A 15,140-nucleotide genomic window follows, 5' to 3' on the forward strand; every position below is an offset into this window, starting at 1 on the left:
TGAATCAATTTATATTCTAATAACACTGTAAAACAACATTGTAAAAATAAATCACTTTTTAAGACAAACTGTGAGCCACACAATGGCCATACAATGACCAAAGATGATTCCAAAGGGCAGATAATAATCATGGTACCTATCTCCTGACAGAGGTATAAATACGCAGAATAAGATAAACATTTTTGGACATGGACTTTGCTTTGCTTGAAGGGAGTTTCTATTTGAAGAGATATGAATTTGGGCAGGGGTTGGGGTGAAGGAAGAAGGTATCGATAGTGATGAAGAAAAGAAAAAAAAGAAAGAAAATAGCAATAATGAAGCATTTAAAAATACATAGAAAAGAAGGAAGCTTAGGCACACTGCCTGACACATAGTAGGTACTTATTATATTGAATTAAAAGAAACAGGTAAAAACTGGTCAAGAAACTGAATAATTTGTCTATATTGAGTGAAAAATCAAATCTATTAATTTTCAACTGAGATAATAAATTTTTTTTTTGTCATCTGCATCACAGGAACATAATCATATACTGGGAAACAAAGTCCCTTAAAAAAAACTTCAGCTAATTGTGTGGATACAATTTTAAGAAATTATCTCTATTGAAGAGAGTAACTGCTAGGTCTCAGCCTTCCTTTAGTATACTAGGACCTCACCACATAATGCTCTCTTCCAGTTCCATATCACATTATGGAAGAAAAAGTATTAGTAACCATAAGGTGGCATTGCTATTTCTGGTATTTACAGAACATGGAAGATACCAAGTTTCCTTAATCCTATGGTATGTAGAAAGTATGACAATTTATAAAATATAAGGTCCCATTTGGAAATTTTATCACAGCATACTACTACAAAACTACTGCTACAACTGCTACTCCTCCTCCTACTATTATCTCATATTTAAATAGTGCCTTACTGCTTACAAAGTACTTTTCCTCACAACAGCTTTGGGTAGATAGTAGAAGTATTACTAATTCCATCTTACTTATGAGGAAATTTCTCCATCTCTGAAAAAAAGTGGAGCTTTACAAATATTTAAAGTGATACTTCTAGTAGGTCACAGTATTAATTTCACTTCTCTATTTTATTTGGCTTTAAAGCTATGGGCCATTTGGAAGTTTGCAAACAGGGACAGGAAGACTGAAATCTCTTGCTAATTGTATAATCTCATCACTTATTCTGCAAATCACACATACAGATATTAAGAATGACTGATTAAATAGAATGGTGAATGTTTGCATTATTCGGGTATTGCTATCTTTAGACGAATAAGCTAAATGGCTTCTTCCTTCAATTGTTCTTTCTCTGTGCCTCTGCCCTTTACATCCTCAGTCTACTTTTATTTAGGTTCCCAAGATTTTATAAAAATCAACAAAATGTGTCTGTTCATTTTAGATAAAAGTTTCTTACCATATTAATTCCATTAAATATGGGAACAGTTATTGTAACACTTGATGAAAATGATAAAAGCATTCATACTTGGGACTGTTAGTTATATGTAAATGAATTAACTTAACAAAAGTAAACAGGCACCCTATAAGTAACCTGGGAGATAAAAATATCTGCTGAAATAGACCAGGATAAAATAAAACTATTTCTCTAAGCAAAAATTCTAGTAATATAATCCTTGAGTTTACAAAACATTTACAAAGTATTGATGCTAGTGTTCAACAGAAAACTCTTGCATGAAATTCTATAACCAATAAATTGAATAGCAGATGATACTTATCAACCGAGCTACGAATGAATATTTAACTAATTTTGGGCATTCAGACAAATGGCAAGGAGTTTGTAAATTTTTGAAGTGTGATAAAAAAAATGGCAGTGGTCACCTAAAAACTGTACATGAACACTATTGGGTAACTCATTAGATAACTCTTAAGTGCAACTTGACCACTGATTTAACAAGGTTACAGTTTAAACCACACCAATCATTTGGTTTGTAGGAACTGGACATCAATATCAACCACTCTCTAGAACTAAAACCACATTGGGAAATAGTTGTGGGTAAGACTTATACAAGCTAGCAAGGGACTACCTTACTAGGAGAGCTACTTAACAGGCTAGAAGAGTATTGAATTATGACAGAAATTAGAAGGTGAGTCAAAATAATTACATATTACATTCAGAAAGCCACTCACCAATTTAGTGTGGACTCTGAATTTGCTGAAAGTCCTCAAAAAAAAAACCCATCTCATTTATCTAACAAATTTTGTGATTACAAATGAATCAATGAATTTGAGGATCAACATCTTAAGAAAGACTGGTAAATCTTAAATATTATTTTTTAAATTTAATTTTTTTCACTTAACAAAAAAATTATTTTCTCTCACCTCTACTTCCTGTCTTCTTGAAAAAGAAAAAGAATTGGGGTGGGGCAGAGCCAAGATGGTGGAGTAATAGCAATGACTTGCTTAAGCTCTCCCACAAACCCCTCCAAATACCTCTAAAAAATGGCTCTAAACAAACTGTAGAGCAGCAGAACCCACAAAAAGACAGAGTGAAACACATTTCCAGCCCAAGACAACCTAGATGGTTGATTGGAAAGGTCTATTGAGCCAGGCTAGGAGAGTAATGCAGTTTAGTGAGGGCACCCAGGCAAAGGCCAGCCCTCAGGGGACTGAATCACAGGCAACTATGGTGGTTTCAACCCACAAATGCCAAAGACAACTTAGAAGGTCAGTAGGAAAAGTCTGTGATCATGGTGAGAGAGAAGGTTGGTCTCAGCCCCAGCCCCAGAGCAGCCCCAGGGCAGTGGCTGCTTCTGGAGCTCAGCCCACAGACTGAGGGAAAATTGAGTGGCTGATCAGAGGGGGATTGCAGGGATCTCTTTGCTGGTTGCTGAGGCAGGATTCTCTTGCTTTGCCCTTGCTTGGATCTAAGTCACAGCTCTGGGTGGCTGTCCTGGGGCAAGGAGGAGTGCTGGTGTGGTGGAGTTTGTAATGGCAGTGGAGATAGAATCCTCCTCACAGTTCCAAGGCAGAAAAAATCGCTTGTGGTCACTCATAGACCACAGCATAGGTCAGGAAAGGTTTTAAACACCTTGCCCTTAATTGTGCCACCTTGGAAGAATGGAAAATTTACAAGCCCCTAGAAGTGTCTCTGAAAACAGGTGGACAAAATCCTCCTAAGCTTGGGACAGTACATTCTCCACACTGGAAGCAGACCCCAAACTTAGCAAAGAGTTTATAACTCAAGTGATTGGCTGGGATCATGAGCAAACCTCACAAAAAAGTCAGACTACAGAATCTTTCTTTCGTGACAAAGATTAAAACATACAACCAGAAGAAGACAACAAAGTCAAAGTTCCTACATTCAAAGCCTTCAAGAAAAAGAGGAATTAGTCCCAGGTCATGGAAGAGCTCAAAAATGATTTTGAGAAGCAAGTAAGAGAAGTAGAGGAAAAACTGGGAAGAGAAATGAGAGTGATGCAAGGAAATCATGAAAAACAAGTCAACAGCTTGCTAAAGAAGACCCAAAAAATACTGAAGAAAAGAACACCCTAAAAATTAGCCTAACCCAAATGGCAAAAGACGTCCAAAAAGCCAAAGAGGAGAAGAATAACTTCAAAAGCAGAATTGGCCAAATGGAAAAGGAAGTCCAAAAGCTCACTGAAGAAGATACTTCTTTATAAATTAGAATGGAACAAATGGAAGCTAGTGATTTCATGAGAAATCAAGACGTAAAACAAAACCAAAAGAATGAAAAAATAGAAAACAATGTGAAACATCTCACTGGAAAAACAACTGACCTAGAGAATACATACAGAGAGATAATTTAATAATTATTGGATTATCTGAAAGCCATGATCAAAAAAAGAGCTTCGACATCATCTTTCAAGAAATTTTCAAGGAAAACTGCCCTGATATTCTAGAACCAGAGGGTAAAACAGGAATTGAAAGAATCCACCAATCACCTCCTGAAAGAGATCCCCAACGGAAAACTCCTAGGAATATTGTAGCCAAATTCCAGAGTTCCCAGGTCAAGGCTAAAATATTGCAAGTAGACAGAAAGAAACAATTCAAGTATCATGGAAACATAATCAGGATAACAGCTTCTAGAGTAAGGGACAAGAGGGCTTGGAATATAATATTCCAGAGGGCAAAGGAAATGGGATTACAACCAAGAATCACCTACCCAGAAAAACAATATAATCCTTTAGGGGAGAAAATGTATATTCAATGAAATAAAGGACTTTCAAGCATTCTTGATGAAAAGACCAGAGCTGAATAGAAAATATGACTTTCAAATACAAGACTCAAGAAAATCATGAAGAGGTAAACAGGAAAGAGAAATCATAAGGGACTTATTAAGGTTGAACTGCTTACATTCCTGCATGGAAAGATGATATTTGTAACTCATGAGACCTTTATAAATATTAGATTAGTTGGAGGGAAAAATTATGTGGATGGATAGATAGATAGATAGATAGATAGATAGATAGATAGATAGATAGATGGCACAGGGTGAGTTGAAGATGAAGAGCTGACCTTCTAAGTTGTTTCTGATGTTTGTGGGCTGAGAAATCTGGAAACCACTTCTGCTGCCAGTGAGTCAGTCCCCCAGGCCTGCTCCAGCTCTGCTGGGGCTGGGTCTGTGCTGGTATGGCCTGAGCTAGACTGTGCTCCTCTCTCAGCCCTTTGCAACAGACCCTTCCTGTCCACCTTCCATGTTGTCTTGGGCTGGTAATCTGCCTCATTCTTTCTTTTTGTGGGTTCTGCTGCTCTTGAATTTGTTCAGAGTCACTTTTTTAAAGTATTTGAAAGGGTTTGGGGGAAAGCCCAGGCAAGTCCGTGCTTTCACCATGACATCTTGGCTTTGCCCTATCTGCTTCAGTTTTATGGGAGAGTTCAGCCCACCTCATATTCAGTCATGACTACTAACTGCATATTTGCCTCCTTCCCCCCCCGCCTTGTTTGTCATCTTTCTTTCACCTTTTCCCTCCTCACCTGTGTTTTGGTTCTGTCCCCCATTCTGGCCTCCCTTCTGTCAGGCATCTCCCTACTTAATCTCTTCCCCTCCTACCTCCCTGTTGGGTAAGAGAGATTTCTACATTCAACTGATTATGTATATTATTCCCTCTTTGAGTCAATTCTGATGAAAGTAAGGTTGAAGCAATGGCTAGCCTTCACTTTCCTCCTTTCCACTACACTGTAACAGGTTTCTCTCACCTCTTCATATGAAATAATTTGCCCCGTTCTACCTCTCTCTTCCTTCTGCATTCAGTGTACACTTCTTTCTCTCTCCTTAATTAATTTTATGTCATTCCCTCAAATCCTACTTATACTCTCTGCCTATGAATACTCCTTACAGCTTTATTATTAGTGGTGTAATTCTTTAGAATTACAAGTATCATCTTCCCATATATGGATGTAAATTGCTTAGCACTACTGAATCCTTTATGGTTTTTTTAAATGGAACTTTTTTTGGGGGGGGGGTGAGGCAATGGGTGGGTTAGGTGACTGGCCCAAGGTCACACAGCCGGTAAATGTGAAGTGTCTGAGTGCCTGAGGTCAAATTTGAAATCATGTCCTCCTGACTCCAGAGCCAGTACTCTATCCATTGTGCCATCTAGCTGCCCCTTTATGTTTCTTTTGAGGCTTGATACTGGAAATCAAAATTTTTGTCCAGCTCCATTCTTCTTCTTATGAGAGTTTGAAATCTTTTTATTTCACTGAATGACCTTTTTCCCTTGAAGTATTATGCTTAATTTTTCCAGGGAGGTGATTCTTGGTCATAGTCCTATCTCCTTTGGCTTCTGGAATATCATGTTCTATGACTTCAGATTCTTTGATGTTGCAGATGCCAAGTAATAATCTTTCATTAATTTCAGGATCAGAAACTTTAATCTATAGCTTTGCTAATTTATAGTTCAAAAGGAAAAATTTGCGATTTGCTTTTTGTTAAAAAAAAATCTGATATGTAGGTTTGTAGATAATGTTGTCCTCTTTAGAATTTCTGCCTCGATCTTCCCTGTCCCCCATAATAAGAATCTATAGTCATTGTACGTTTCTTTTTGCTCATGGTGTTTGCTTATTTCCTGACCTTTAAAAAAACTGAACTCTCCTGCTTGGGAGCAGGGAACACTGACCCGAGCTTCTTGTGCTGGGAGCCCCAGGCCTAGTCACTGGCTTTGTGTGCTAGGGGCTTAGGTGCTGGCACCTTAGGTGCTGGCAGTCGAAGGCTGTAGGGTTTTGGCAGCTTACCTGCTATTAGGCTAGAATCAGCAACACCAGAACACTAGGGGTAGGGGTAGGTAGTCTGGCCTCTAGAGGTTGCCTGCTCATCTGGGCCTTTCGTTCTTTTCTTTGGTTCCTTGCAGATGGATGTTTTGCTGCTGCAGGATGTTTCTCCACATGGGACTTTCCCTCTTGGAATTGTGCTTCCTAGAGTTTTGCTGAGGCACCAGGAGACTTGGCTGCCAGAGAATGTCATGGCACGTGGCTATTTTATGAGCCAGCATTCAGGGGTCTTGGTGCTGCTGATTGCCTGCTCCACCATCTGGGGTTCAGCATCTCCCCCTGGTATGCTGAGGTGGGGCTTTTGCTAGCTTGCTGGGACATCTCCCCTTCTGTACTGATTCCCCCTCCCCCACAGCAAGAGAGGCCTTGCCCATTAATCCCCTAAGCTTCCTGGGCTACAGGACTGCTGCACTCCATCTTTCTGCTGGTTCAGCTATTCCATGGTTTTTGCCTGGGGTAATATTTTCTGGGCTTTCAGAGGTTAATAGGGGAGAGTGAGAGATATTTACTTCTTACTCCTCCATCTTTTTTTGCACTTGTTTTCCAGTCTTCTGTCTTACTTCGGCTGCTCCTGGGGTCAAAGGGGGCATTGTCTCAAGCTTTTTGTGCCAGGGACTACAGTCCCTGGTTGTTTACCTCATGTTGCACGGATGTTGCCCTGAGACCCACAGAGGTATCTGGTGCTGCTCTGAAGGCATGGGCTTGCAGGGGCCAGCACTGCAGGAGGTCATAGGGGGTCTGGCAGCTTACCTGGTGCTGAGCCGAGGTCCCAGTGCTGGTGTCTGTCCATGTATTGAGGCCTCTTGTGGGTTCTGGCACTGGTATCTGCCTGTTTGCCCAGGTCTAGGCTGAAGCAAGTGGTGGATCATGGTGCTGGCATCTGCTTATTCACCTGGTTATGCTGAGGCGCTTGGGGAGTTCCAGCATTAGCATTTTCCCATTGCCTGGCTAGTGTAGCATTTGCCTTCTACACCACACTTAGGCTCTACACCTCCTGCTGGCAAGCTGAGGTGGGTCTTGCTGCTTGGCTTGCTGGGATGCTTCCTGTTTTAGACTGTGTTCCCCTTTTACCTGAGTGAGACAGACTTTTCCTGACTGCCTTCCTTGGGCTAAAAGGTTGTTTCACCCTGTCTTTTTCCTGGTTTTGCTGTTCCAGGATTTGCTTTGGGGCACTATTTTATGGTTGTTAGGGAGGTAAATATGAGAGAATTAAGTCCTCCTCAATCTAACATTCTCTCTTTCCCCAATAATTTTGCACATACATTATTGCTCTCTGACAAAAAACATACCTTATAACCCAGAAGTTGAATGTAAGGTTATTGAGAAACAAGGACACTTTATTTTTGTCTCTGAGTTTGCAGTATCTAGCATAGTTACTTGCATATAGTTAGCATTGAATAAATTTTGTTGACTTAAATTGAATAGATATAAGCTTAAGCAAAAGAGTCATGGGGATTTTATTGGATGGAAATTCTAAGTGTTCATTCCCCAGTGAAATTACATATATTATTTTTATTCAGCTATTTGTGTCCATATTACTTCCTCCAATAGAATTTCAGTTCCTTGAGGCCAGAGACTGTTTCTTTTTTATCTTTGTATCATGAGGACCAGAATCAGTGCCTGGCACATAGTAGGCTCTGAACAAATGCTTGTTGAATGAATGCATGAATGAAAGATATCTTTTTGTTTCTTACATCATTTAACCCATTAAAGATATGGGTTCGGTTATAAATTTCTGACTTCTGGAAGAAAACCTTTGCATTACTTAACTGGGCAGTGCACCCAATTGAGATGAAAAATCTGTTTTTGGTTAAAGAAGGTTTTGCAGATTGATTCTTACTCTTCCCTAAAATTAGTTATTTTTTCCTTTTAAATAATTATTTTATAATTTTTCAAATTAACAATAATTTCTTTTCCCTGACACCTACTCCCTGCTCCAACTGACACAAAAATAAAAATAAAGTACTTGTAACAAATATACTGTATATTGGACATCTCAAAATTGGATGTATTACAGACATCTCATACTCAGCATGTATAAAAGTGAGCTTAATTATCTCTTCTTTGGCACTGATAAAACCCTGACAAAACACAGCCCTGATCACCTCACACCCGGACTGCTGCCATAGTTTTCCAGCTGGTTTCAAGTCTCCCTCCACTCAGCTGTCAAACTGATTTTCATAAAGAATGGGTCTGACATGTCACTCCTCCTTCTCCCCTAATTTAGTAAACTCCAGTGGCTTCCTAACATTTCCAGGATCAGATGTAAACTCTTCTGATGACCAGAGCCCTTTGTAACCTGGCCCTGTCCTACCTTTCTAGTCTTCTTATACAGCTGTCCCTTAAAGCCCATGTATTCTGAGATCTAGTCACACTGGCTTGCTTGCTGTTCTTCCCACATGACAATATATATCCTAATTGTACATTTTCACTGGCTGCTTCCCATGCCTGGAATTCTCTTCCTCCTTAATTCTACTTCCTGGCTTTTCTGAGTTTCTTTAGGTCCATGTTAAAATTTCACTTTTCTTCAAGAAGCCTTCCGTGATCCTTCTTAAGGCTGTCAGCCTTTCCTCTGCGATTAAGTGGCACAGTGGATAGAATGCCAGACTTGTAAGAGGAGTCAGGAAGACTGCACTTCCTGAGTTCAAATGTGGCCTCAGACACTGTTTGTCTCAGTTTCCTCATCTGTAAAACGAGCTGGATAAGAAAATGGCAAACCATTCTAATATCTCTGCCAAGAAAATCCCAAATGAGATCCCAAAAAAATCCCCAAAAGTTGGACATGACTAAAAAATGACTGAATCCTATCTTATTTGTACATAGTTGTTTGGATGTGGTCTCCCCAATTAGACTAAGAATTCTTTGAGAGAAGGGACTATTTTTGCCTTTCTTTGTATCCCTAATGCTTTGCAGAGTGCCTGACACAATAAATTACTATTGGTTTGAGTTGATTTGACACAGTTAAGTGAAGCAAATTGGCCATGTCTAAACATAAAGGTCTTATTCTGCATTTTGAGTCTATTTTCTCTTTGGCAGTAGGTGGGTAACAAGGTTTATATTTGGTTCTCTGGAATCACGGTTTGTCATTGAGAACATCAGGGTTCTCAAGCCTTTCAAAGTTGTTCTTTTTAAATGTTTTCATCATACAAATTATCCTCCTGGTTCTGCTCACTTCATTCTGTATCACTTCACAGAGGTCTCCATCTGTCTCATCATTTCTCAATCTCTCATTGCCCAATAATATTCCATTACATTCATGGAAGATACTTTGTTTAGTCATTTTCCAAATGTTGGACACCTCACAAGTTTCTAGGTTTTTGTTGCTATGAAAAGAGCTGCTATAAATATTTTTGTAGACATCAATATTTTTCCTATTTCTTTGATCTCTGGGGATAAATGTATAGTAGTTGTGTCCCTGGGTAAAGGAATAGGAGAAGTTTAGTGCCTTTTTAGGCATACTTCCAAATTGCTTTTAAGAATGGTTGGATCAATTCATAATTACAACAGTGTCTATTTTGGGTTTCTTGCAGCCCCTTCAACATTTGTCTTTTTCCTCTTTTGTCATATTTGCCAACCAGATGAGTGTGAGGTAGAACCTCAGTATTGCTTTAATGTGCCTTTCTCTAAATATTTGTGATTTGAAGTATATTTTTTCATATGATTGTTGATAGCTTATATCCTTCCTTTGAAAACTTCTTATTTATAGCCTTTGTTTAACTATCAGGAAATAGTTTTTGTTCTTAGGAATTTGGATCAGTTTCTTATATATTTTGGAAAGGAGACCTTTATCAGTGAAAAAACAAAAACAAAAACAAAAAAACCTTTTTACAAATATTTTCCGCCAGTTACTTGTTTTCCTTTCTAATTGCAATTTCATTAGTTTTGCTTGTACAAAAACCTCAACATTTTGTACAATAAAAATTATCTATTTTACCTTCTGTGTTTATCTCTATCACTTAGTTGGTCATAAACTATTTGAAAAGTAATTCTTCCTTTTTGTTTTAATTTGCTTATGATTTCACCTTTCATATCTAAGTCAAGGATCCACTTGGAGTTTATCTCAGTTATTATATGGTAGGCAGCTAGGTGGATAGAATGCTGAGGCTGGAGTCAGGTAGACCTGAGTTCAAATACGACCACAGATTCTTAGTAGCTCTGTGACACTTGACAAGTCATAAAACTTTTGTTTGCCTCAGTTTCCTTACCCATAAAATTGGGGTAATCACAGCACCAACCTCTCAGAGTTACTGTGAGTATCAAATGGGATAATATTTGTGAAGCCATATAAATGTTAACTACTACTATTATTATTATTAGTATTACCCAAGAATTTGCTGGTAATTTTTAACTGGCTCTCTAGAGAAAAATATGTATACATAATACACTTCTAAGTTAAATCTGCATTATTAACATGTTCTCTACTTTCTTAAGTCTAGGTAATCAACAAAACAAGAAATTAGGCCCTAGTTTGTAACATTTGCTAATTTTCTAGATGTAAATGCTCACATTGAAAATTTAACAATCAGTGGGAATGAGCTATAGTGCAACCCTGTTTTTACTAATTTTTGCCAGATTTCTAGTTTCCCCAGTATGGTGATTAAAACTGGAAGGTTTTAGCAGTCATTCATTTAAATGCCTACTAGGTACCAGGCACTATGCTAAGCAATAGGAATACAAAAGTCAGTTTTTCATCTCAAGAAGCTTACAGTCTAACTGGTAAACAGAATTAAACAGAATTTATAGAATTCTATTTCAAATAAATGATTAACTTCTCTTACAATTCTATTCTAATTCCAGTAAACAGAAGGCTGCAACAGTTGACAGAACTTCCTCTACAACATTCTTAGTCAGTGGTTATCCAGCTTCTACTTCAAGTGAAAGATAATTCACTAACTCCTGAGGCAAGCAATTTGCAAACAATTTTGAATATTAGTATGTTCTTTCTGTTAGTGAATATTACTACTACTATTACTACTACTACTACTACTACTACTTACTACTACTACTACTACTACTACTACTGCTGCTGCTGCTGCTGCTGCTGCTGCTGCTGGACTGCTATTACTGCTGCTATTACTACCAATAATAACTACTATTCCATTGGTCCTAGTTATATCCTCATCAACTACGCAAAATGCTTGATCTCTTTTTCATATTACCTTACTGCAAATATCAGAAGAGAGAAATATTTCCTCCCTCAGATTTTTCTTTTCAGGCTAAATATTCTTGGTATTTCAGTTGATCCTCATTTGATATTGGCCAGTTGAAATGGATTAACTTATTAGGTATGGGTGAGAAGACATGATTTCTAAGGTTTCTTCTAAACTCAGAATCCAGTAATTCTATTATTCTAATTCTAAGCCATTTATAGGCCATTCCACACTTGTTCCAAACAACCTGTGGAGATGGCCACCCCCAAATTTTTTGCATTATTGGCCCTTAGGGAAATGTACACTCAAAACACGCATTATAATTGTATAATAACTTACATATAGCACAAATTATAATAATAATGTCATATAATCTCTATTTACATTAATAGATATATTAATTACAGTATTACCATATTCTTGTCTAGATGGTAGCTCATCTGTTATTTTTTCTGTCTATTCATATGGCTTGCTAAATATTTGCAGAGTTTATCCCTGTAAGCTTGGCATTTTACCATCTAAGAAGTGAATGTCATCTTCAAAGGAGGAGATTTTGTTGTGTGTTCCCTTTTTCAGATTACTCATGGAAACATTATGACAATATTAATTATGATCAGGTCCAACCAATCCTTGAGAAACTCCATTGTTCTTTAAGATTATACACTAAAAAGAAGTCACTCTATTTCACAGTGATAATTTTCATGTATCAAGTCACTTTTCTCCAAACTGTTGTGAAGGTTCATATTATATTATACACAATGATTATTATATATTCACAAAAGCTGTTTAGCTTATGTAATAAATGTATAGTCAGTTGGAACTTTAAACTTTATAAAATATGAAACCAAGGAAATAGTCTTTCAGATGAAAACTATGCAACTAAATAAACAACAATAATAACAAATAATTCTGATAATTAGAAGCCAAAAAATAAGTTTCTGCCCTTAAAAATTCTAAATAAATTTTAAATATGAGTCTATCTAAAAACAAAAATGCTAAAAATTACTTTAGTTGTCTTAACTTTTTTTCCATGTTCTCTTTATGCAATTTAGCAAATAACAAAGTTAGTAATCAGGATGATCATATATTATTTTGACTCACATATATTATATACAATGCTAATATTACTGTAAGCATATCATGAAAAGTATCCAATTTAACTTAGAACTTATTTTTCCAAAAGAGAAAAATGAAAAACAACCTAAGAAAGTGTCATGAAGACAGATGCCTATAAATTTATACAGGCTAAAGTATGTATGTGTTGGGGTAGAACTAGAAGTGCCAAGGAGAGGACAAGAAGAGAGATCAAGGAGAATAACAATGTGTGCATATGGGGCTGTGAATTTTTGTTACCTGAGCATTAAGCAACTCCTCACACTTGCGAGCTTGTTTTTCAATGGCAGAGATATACTGTTTTTCAATAGATTCTTCTTGCTGCTTAACTGTAGTCTGCAGTAATGCCTGAAAACAAGCAAAAAAGGGAATTTGTACAGAGAAGGCACTTGAAGTCCCCAGCTAGTACAAGAAAATTCTGACACCCTGAAAATTAACTTCAACATTCATGCATATCAGAAATCTTAGATTCAGGGCACCCAAAAGACAGACATTTTAATGTCCTGAAGCACATCACACATAACACTTTTTAAACTTTCTTGGCTATAAATGCTCTTGGAGCCAAGATTATAATTTTTTGGCTCACATGCCCTCTTCACACACCTTCTCTTTAGAAAAGACTAAGTCATAGAGGAAGATAAAGAGGGTAAGCAGTTCAGTAAAATATAAATTCAGGTTTGTGGGGACCACACAGGACGAGAAGCATATGAAAGCTGCTAAAAAAAAAATCCAGACATATTTCACTGGCTGACAAAACTCCACATCCTCTCGGCACACTGCAATATCCCATGGGCCAAGCATGATCTTCAAGACCACAAATCAAGTAAAAGCAGATGGAAACTCTGAGCAATTTTAAACATAAAAAGTACCCCCCAGGAAGTTCACACCCCTGATCTTTAGACATAGAAATCAAACAGCACAAGTCAGAACCTCAAGACACTATTCACAAAATAAATAATAAAATCAGGGACATCAGACAGATGTGAGTGACCAGTGTAAAGGTTAAAGTATCCATCTGCTACATTAAAAATAACAACACTCAACCAAAGGAATCAAATTAGCATTTCAAGATGCTGCATCCACCTACTTCCTCAGTTCAGATAAAATCTTGTCTTCTTGTTCCCCTCTCCCCAATATGTATTATTCAATTGTATTCCCAGTGTTACACTGCATTGCATATATGTGTGTATGTATATGTATATATGCATGTATGTGTATAAATGTATATGAATATATATGTACATGTATACACATACATATATATATTGCCATTCCAAAATATGTGCTGAACATATACAATACAAAATATTCTATTTTAAGACCATATCTGCGTAATAAACTACACATAATCACAAAAATAAGCTGAAACAGATATATGTCTTATAGAAAACAGATCTTTGGCACATTTGAGCAGACATGGAAAATGGGCCAAATCTTAAATAATCTCTGTTTTGAAAATAGATTTGCTCAGTGGGAATCAACACACATTAAGATGCACTTTAAAATGGGGAGAGGGAAGACAATTATCTTCATAATTTTGAAACCAATCTCTCATTTTGCAGGGAATTAACTTTCTTTTGAAAACTTGACTCTTTCTGACATTGCTGACCTGGTAATTTTGTAATAGTCAATCTAAAGTTGCAGGGGGGAAAAGTATAAGAAAAATGAAACTTTGAGTAAAGCATAGGAAGCATTTTAGGGCCATTAGGAAGCATAGTGGATACTGTGTGGAGTCAAGAAGCCCCATCTTCCCAAGTTCAAATCTGTCCTCACACACTTACTAGCAATGTGACCCTGGACAAGTCACTTAACCCTGTTTGTCTCAGGTTACTCATCTATAAAAGAGCTGGAGAAGGAAATGGCAAAGCACTCCAGTATTTTTCCCAAAAATGAAACAAAACAAACAACAACAACAACAACAACAAAATCCCAAGTACAGTCATGAAGATTTGGACATGACTGAAAAATAAAGTATTTTAAATTTTAATCTAAAGGTTGTCTTACTATTCATCATTATCAAGGCCACTGGTCTGAGGGATGTTTAAGTTTTAATTCTAGTTCAGATCCTTAATTAGTTATGTGATTCTGGGCACATTATCTAAGTATCCATTGCCTAATTTCATCATGGGTAAAAAAGAGGTTAGACTCCATAACCTCTAAGGTCCCTTCCAAGTCTAAATTTATGATTCTATACTTTTATAAAGGGATAGGTTGCACGATGAAAAGATGACTGACTGTGGAGTCCTGCCTCTGATTCTTACTACCTATATGACATTGGGAAAGTAACTTAACCTCCTTAGGACTCACTTTCCTCATCTATAAAGGGAGAGGGTTCAGTGAGATAGCCTCTAAGGTCATTTTCCAGCTCTAGATCTAAGACCTTAAGAGTCGCTAAAATCAAACACTCTAACCTTCGAATAACTTTTGTTATGCTATAGCTAGTTCTCATTTAAAAAAAGAAAAAAAATCTACAGGGTTTGTCTTAGAATAGTTTGTCTTTATATTTAATACTCTAATGCTTTAATGTTTACACTGCTCATTCAAGTTTGTCTATTTCCCTGACTTTCATCCAGAGTGTTTGTGTGCATGTGTTTGTGTAAATACAATATTTGGAAATAGATACTCCTTTAGGAATGA

General features: G+C 37.2%; 1 protein-coding gene across 8 annotated transcripts in view; it reads right to left on the reverse strand.

Annotated features, from left to right (window-relative positions):
* The window catches only part of CCDC91 (coiled-coil domain containing 91), a 527,613-nt gene that overhangs the window by 172,928 nt on the left and 339,545 nt on the right, over positions 1 to 15,140 (reverse strand). For all 8 annotated transcript variants that reach the window (XR_013487473.1, XM_078156715.1, XM_078156714.1 and 5 more), the window contains one exon: positions 12,744 to 12,851. Coding sequence is in view for 7 of the 8 variants with exons in the window: in XM_078156715.1 (XP_078012841.1) it covers positions 12,744 to 12,851 (108 nt within the window). In the remaining variant the exon portion in view is untranslated. The remainder of the gene's footprint in view (positions 1 to 12,743; positions 12,852 to 15,140) is intronic.

This window comes from Phascolarctos cinereus, unplaced genomic scaffold, assembly GCF_003287225.1.
Source record: "Phascolarctos cinereus isolate Bilbo 61053 unplaced genomic scaffold, phaCin_HiC Scaffold_1;HRSCAF=81, whole genome shotgun sequence".
NCBI lineage: Eukaryota > Metazoa > Chordata > Mammalia > Diprotodontia > Phascolarctidae > Phascolarctos > Phascolarctos cinereus.